The sequence below is a fragment of the Nannospalax galili genome, unplaced genomic scaffold (genome assembly GCF_000622305.1).
Source record: "Nannospalax galili isolate Female #2095 unplaced genomic scaffold, S.galili_v1.0 scaffold918, whole genome shotgun sequence".
NCBI lineage: Eukaryota > Metazoa > Chordata > Mammalia > Rodentia > Spalacidae > Nannospalax > Nannospalax galili.
In genome coordinates this window covers 2,803,394-2,810,621 of record NW_008343216.1, presented here as the reverse complement: position 1 = coordinate 2,810,621, position 7,228 = coordinate 2,803,394, and the positions used below count along the sequence as shown (strand labels likewise).

At 32.1% G+C, this 7,228-nt stretch overlaps 1 protein-coding gene across 1 annotated transcript in view; it reads right to left on the bottom strand.

Annotated features, from left to right (window-relative positions):
• Rasa1 (RAS p21 protein activator 1) overlaps positions 1 to 7,228 on the bottom strand; it is a 112,184-nt gene that overhangs the window by 41,475 nt on the left and 63,481 nt on the right. The window contains exons 5-7 of the mRNA XM_008839420.3: positions 6,854 to 6,971; positions 3,463 to 3,494; positions 1,263 to 1,315 (exon numbers count right to left, since the gene is read on the bottom strand). Coding sequence (XP_008837642.1) covers positions 1,263 to 1,315; positions 3,463 to 3,494; positions 6,854 to 6,971 — 203 coding nt within the window. The remainder of the gene's footprint in view (positions 1 to 1,262; positions 1,316 to 3,462; positions 3,495 to 6,853; positions 6,972 to 7,228) is intronic.

Sequence of the window (7,228 nt, the reverse complement as noted above, 5' to 3'; positions counted from 1 at the left end):
GTAATAAAGGCTAAAATGAAAATTTTGGTGACAAGAGTGTAGAATATTCTCTTTCTCTTCTATAATATGAAAATTGCATCTGAATTTTTGTGTATTTTCAGAGGAAAAACTTAGACCAAACTTTCAAAAACAGTAAATAACTGAACAAAAACACAAACTAATGTGAAAAAAATAAGTTAAGGTCCTTTTCATGTTTATATACCTAAAAAAATAATGGATGTCTGAAGTATATGGTGGTTCAAATTCTAAATATAAACCTACTTCAAAATTTCACTAAAATAAATACTTCTGTTTTCTGTTTTGTTTGGCTTTTTTTTTTCTTTTTTTTTTTTGGTCTTTTTGAGACAGGGTCTCCCTATGGCCCCAGCTGTCCTGGAACTCACTATGTAGACCAGGCTGGCCTTGAACTCAGAGATCTCCCTGCCTCTACCTCCCAAGTGCTGGGATTATGGGCGTGCGCCACCATGCCCAGCTGTTTTCACCTTTTAAGTTGATGACATATTCTAGTTTAAACTTAATCTCTATTTCTACCACATACGATCAGCCTGTATTTTGAACCCATGTAATGCAGGTTAATACATTAAGCACTTCAAAAACTGCCTTAAATGCTGTAAGAGCCAGTCATTCATTTCAAATGCAATGTCTCATAGCTTTTAAAACAACAGTTGAGATCACATGTCTAATAATAGTTTATTTACTATAATAACCTTATTTTGTCAAATACAGAAACTGCCAAGCAATTTTTAAAGAACTACGACTTCTAAATTACAATATTATAGATTTTCTCAAATCTCTGTAAGATAAAGTTTACCAAATACTTGGTGGTTAAGTTAATCCAGCCATGAACATGTAACGATAATAAAAAGACAACACAGCTGCTATTTTAAATACTGAATCTACAAGTAAATTTTTACCTTGTATTTCTTTATAACAAGCACAATAATTGGGAAATATTAAAATTAATACATTTATGTAGGAGAGATAGACAGATTAAAAATCCTAGAAATGTACAGGAAAGAAATATAGCATAAGCTCATAAGGTATAATCTAACACAGGGTCAGGAGCTAAAATAAAAGAAAAACAATATGTCACAGAATTCGATAATACATGTATGTTCCAACTAAAACGAAAAACAGAAAAAAAAAGTTTCTCAGCACCGGACAAGAAATAATATGCATAAATATTAAGAAAATGCTAAATGAAAATATAGTACAAGATAAAAGGTTTCAATTTTTAAGATTTATAAAGAATATATAAGTACCTGTCATTAATAAATTATAAGCTTCTTGTTTGGAAATCTTCCCATGGAACCATCTTAAAAAAAGAACAAATTAGATATTTAAAACAAGTTCAGAAGTTCCTATTATCATATAATCAAAAGTAAAAAAAAAAAATTTCAACATTATTTTAATTCAAGCTGACATGCACTGCAAATGATCACATTATTTCATTTCATTTACATGTTGCATTTTGCAAACTTATTGTGCTTAACTTCAGCAAAATATAGAAATATAATTTCCATATTAATTACCAATATAAAAAAGCAGTGGTTTTCATTCCAATAACATCTGTTATATGCTTACTTCATAGCTATTTTTTCCTTTGGGAGACTGGGAGGATGGGCGAAATAATATAAGGGCGAAACCACTCTAGAACTGAACCCCTTTCAAACTAACTTTTCTTTCATTTCTCTCAAAATTAATTTTTTAACATGTTATAAGATTTCTCTTCCAATAAAATGACGTTAATATATACTTTATGGAAAGTAAGAAAATAAGATGGGACGAGAATAAGTGCACATTAACAGAAAGAACTAAAAGAAAAGACAGACCTTTTGTTTGTAATTCTACCTGAGCTAACAGCCTAATCAAACTACATTGCAAAAGTATTTTATATTGTTTATATATATGTATATATGTATATATATACATGTACATATATATATATACGTATATGTAAAAACTCAAGTACCTATCTTTACCTTCTCAAATAGCGACTTTTTTTTCGTCTTTTTTTGAAGCAGGGTCTCCCTGTAGCCCCAGCTGTCCTGCAACTCACTATCGTAGACCAGGCTGGCCTTGAACTCACAAGATCCACCTGCCTCTGTCTCCCAAGTGCTGGGACTACAGGCGTGTGCCACCACACCTGGCAACATCTCTTTTAAAATTACTTAAAAGGCAAAGCTCTAAAGATTTTCTTCTCATTTACATTATTCTATTATCTAGCTATCCACCATCTATCCTACTAATTAGCACGTTTTAATACCAAAAAAAAAAAAAAAAAAAAACTAGAGATAGCTGAAGTCAGGTTGTCAGGCTTGGCAACAAATGCCTTTACCTGAGCCATCTCGCTGGCCCCATAGATTCACATTCTTGCCCATATCAACTAGATAAAATGGTTACTCTAAAATAAGAAAAAATTTCCTAATTTTTTATGCCTCATAATATTATGTAATATTAAGGAATGAATGCCAACTGCCATTTACTACCACTTAGCTTGCTGTTTTCTGACAAGAGGGGAAAGAAATAGTTCAATGCACTGTGCTTGCTACTGAAGAGTAAGGAAGAAAAATTATTGTATTTGAAGAAAAGTGGGAATATATATACCCAATCTACTTCATTATGAATGATTCCTCCGACCATTAATTAGAATTTGCAAATGCTGATACGAGTACAGGAGAGACACAATCAGGTACAGTTGCAGTGATGAACTCACTTTTGTAGCTGTATAGAGTAATAATATAAAAAATATATGCTATGCATATATCCTATTCAGAAAGGACAGGGAACTAAGAGAACTATATGTAGAATATTCAATTTAATGCATTCTAACAGCTAGAAAACAAGAAAATCAAACATGAGTCAAGCTTTATATTCCATCCATAAATACTGACACAATGATTAGGAAAAAAACTGAAAAGATAATAGATGAATACTCTATTAAAATAATCTGAATAAAAGAGAATAATTAGAATTAATGGCTAAGATCTTTTAAAGAAAACTCGTAGACATAAAATCAATCAGAAGTTTATACAAAAAACACTTGCTGAATTATTATGAAAAATTCTCACCCACATGATAAAAACTGAATCAAAAAATTCATTAAAGATATAGCTACAAAAGTTTAAAATGCTACAAATAATGAAAAAGAAAATAAAGAGAAATATTAGGACCTATGCTATTAAGATATAAATGTAATATTTACCAGAAAGTCTTGAGTTGTATACAGGTAAAGGGCACCAGTTACTTAAAAGTAAAACTTTACCATCAGGGCCTGAAGAAAATATTTATATGCCACTTCTCTGAGCCCAATTACACACACACACACACACACACACACACACACACACACACACACGTATGTCAGTCCAAAAGCTGAAAATATTTTTAATATTTTTGGCCATTTTTTCCAATTTGTAGATTTAAAATAAATTATTTTGTTTTAGTAATTAATACACTCACATTTTTCCTTCATGTGGATCTTCTTCCCGGCCCTAAAGGGAAGACATTAGGACAGTATTTTATAAAATTAACTATTAATCTTTTAATTAAAATTCATAAGAATCCTATCTTCAAACTATCTCCACAATACTTTTCATATTTATTTGTATGAGAAGGACATCCAATAACCACCTCTCCATAACTCTGCTTTACTGTTCTCTCCTTGTAGCAATTAGTTTAATTCAGAGTCCTCCATCTCTTTTCACACACATTAAAGTAGACTATCTACAGTATAATTACAACTATGTCTTATTCCACCACTCAATCCAAATTCTTTAGTTTCAACTCTAAGTATGCAGTAAAGAAAAAACAAAGACACAAAATTGTAAAGCCAAACCTTTATTACCTTCTTTTCTGCCCACAAATTCCTTTCATTTTACAACCAAAACCCTGTACTATATAGGATTCAAGTCTGAATTTTCTGCTTCACACTGCCCACTTTCTAGGTACTTATGCCAGGGTCACACATAACTACTCATTTGCTAATCTACTTCCATTTACCACTGTAGCTGCTATTTTGTTTTCTTGTTTGTGCTTTCTTTTGTTTGTTATTGTTGCTATTAGAATGTCCTCTCAACTTCTATGTACTTACCTATTAGCTAAAACCAAATCATTCAGGCAAATATCTATCTTAAATCCTACCTCATCAGTGAAACATTTTGACCCTAAAACTTGAACATCTACTTTTCCTATGAATACAAAACACATCCTCTTTTCATCATCTTTTAAACTTTAATTTACCCTATTCTGTACTCTACTTTTTTTTTTTTTTTTTGGTCTTTTTGAGACAAGGTCTCCCTGTTGCCCCAGATGCCCTGGAACTCACTATGTAGACCAGGCTGGCCTTGAACTCACAGAGATGCGCCTGCGTCTGCCTCCTGAGTGCTGGGATTAAAGGTATGCGCCACCACACCCGGCTTTATTTATTTATTTATTTTTTATTATGTGTATTTGTATATTGCCTGCCTGTAGGTAAGTGCACCCATGTTGTGCAATGCCCACAGAGAACAGAAGAGGCTGTCGGTTCCCCTGGAACTGGAGAGGACAGCTGTTAGCTGCCATGTGGGTGCTGGAATTTGAACCCAGATCTTCTGCAAGAACAACCAGTGTTCTTAACTGCTGAGCCATCTCTCCAGCCCCTAAGTCTACATCATTTATAAACATCACCACCACTACTGTACACACAAGCAAAAGCTAAGTTCAAAGTTTTCACCGAGTATCTGCTGAACTGTAGTTCTAGTAGCTGACACTGAGTTTTCAATGAATGAATAATGAAGGAAAGAATAAAAAAATTTTCTAATTATACAAGGATTTACTTCTCTTAATTAGGCCCTTATTTATTATCTACTCAGCTAAAATCACACATTCAATAAAAGAATGCCTACTATATTCAAAGCAATATGCTAAAGAAACCATACACAATGAATATAATTACTGTCTTAAGAGAAATATATAATTAATTTTTAATTACAATGGAATATAGAGCCAAGCATTATGGAAACATGGGAAGAAACAATTTAGCTTAAGAGAATCTAGAAAGATATAAAATGGCTATAAAATAAGAAATTACATCTGAACCAAGCTGACAACAATGAATTAATTTTATGAGCCTATCTAGCAGACTGGGGATTTCAAAGAGGAAGTTATAGGCATATAGACATTCACCAACTCAATATTACTGAATATGTACTAATACCAGACAGTAGGAGTCTAGGCAATGGGGATACATCAATGAATCAAAACAAACAAAAATTCAGCTCTTCACATCAAGAGTTAAGGCTTAAGACTATGAATGTGCTTAGAGAATACTATTAGAATTTCAGAGAAGGAAATTCCTTAAATCCAACCACTAACCAAATACCTAAAAAACAATCTTCACTCTCTAGACAATGTCCAAAAGGCGTTTCAATCTACAAGGAATTCACTAACTTCCAATAAGCATATTGTGAAAAAACACTAAATATTAAACATTGCTAATATTTCTTAGAATTATTCCATGATTAATTCACAGTATTATATTCCTTTGTAGCTGCCACATCACAGTATTCTTTCATAACGAATTAACCTTTTCTTTTGCATTCTCTATATTTATGATAGGTAATGTCCTCCTATCTTTTTTATTTTTATTTTTTTGAGACAGGGTCTCTCTGTAGCCCCAGCTGGCCTGGAACACACTATGTAAACCAGGCTGTCCTCAAACTCACAGATAAATGCCTGCATCTGTCTCCCAAGTGCTAGAATTAAAGGCATGTGCCCCCACATCCAGTAATGTCTCCTACTTTATACTGACCTATACTTCATTCAATTTTATTTTCATAATCAAAATAGGTAAGAGTATTAATAGGTGAAAGAAAACCTAACCTTAAAAAAAAAATCTAAGAAAACTGGAAATACTAACAGTAAGATGTTTCAGTTGAACACTCCTGTCTGTAGGGAATAAATCTCTCTCCGATTGTAGAATTGTGAATACTATATTACAAATTACAAGTTGTAAGCCTAGATCTTTCACTGTGTATGTGACTGTAAATGTAGAAATGTAAAAATACATCATTTTCTCAACTCCTTCCACCCTTCTTCAGGGTGCTTTACATCTGTCAATCAACATCTAGTTGACAGAAAATGAGACAAAAGACTTAGAGCAAAGAAATTACTCTCTACTGCCATCTTTCTGGAGAAGTAATCAAAGCCCAAGTTTCAGCATTCACATCTGTAGTCTAATTTAAAAACTAGAGTTCAGGGAATTATAAAAGATCACAGAAAGCCATTCTTTCAACAAAGCAAATTACAAAGAGAAAAGTAAATTTTATAATATTTCATGCATTTTGGTGGTATTGAGTATTGTCTGTAAAGCATAAACATTTCTTGAGCACTGACCTGCATTTAAAAATATATGTGGTGATTAATACTGTATACTAAAATGAGTAATAATGTATTAGATGATGGCAAATAAGGGAATATTCAAACTGTAGTACCATGGGATAAAATATCTAATATATCTGAAAAACTAAGAATCTGAGACTAAGCATACAACCACTTGAGATTCCATTAGTCAAACATATTATCTGATGAGGAACAGGACTACAAGAAAAATATCAAAATAGGTACAAGTGGCAAGACAGTTTTAGTTCCAGAAAGCAAAGCAAACTTTGAAAATGGTGAACCATAACATGCAATACTCTTTTCTTTACAAATAAGTATGATTTACTAACACTAAATACACCTCAATAAAAATTCCTTGTGCTTATGAATTAAAGTCATAAAGGAAATTTGTTCATAGCAAATTATCCAGAAAATGGACAAGTTCTTATAAAGAACTAAGAATCTGAAATTCAGAAGAAAGGACGAAACTTACCACCTCCTCTACTAGGTCTTCAACAATAAGGCCTTGTTCATCTGTTCTTAGATTTGTAACCCACATCCATCCATCTTCTAACTCATTGTGAACAATGAACATATCTCCTTTTAAGAAACTAAAATAGAAAATATAACATTAAAAAAATTTAAACATGGATATGTGAATAGTCCTAAACTATCATACATTATGATATGAGAAAAATGCAAAAATCTGAGTTTTGTGCTGTTTCTTTCTTACTTTTTGGGGAAACTGAAGTTTTAATAATCTGAATCCTAATTTCTTCATATGTAAAATGAGTTTAAAAAGGGTACCTGCATTATTCGCTGCAAGATTAGATTCAAATTAGAATTCTTCTAAGTAGTAAGCATACAT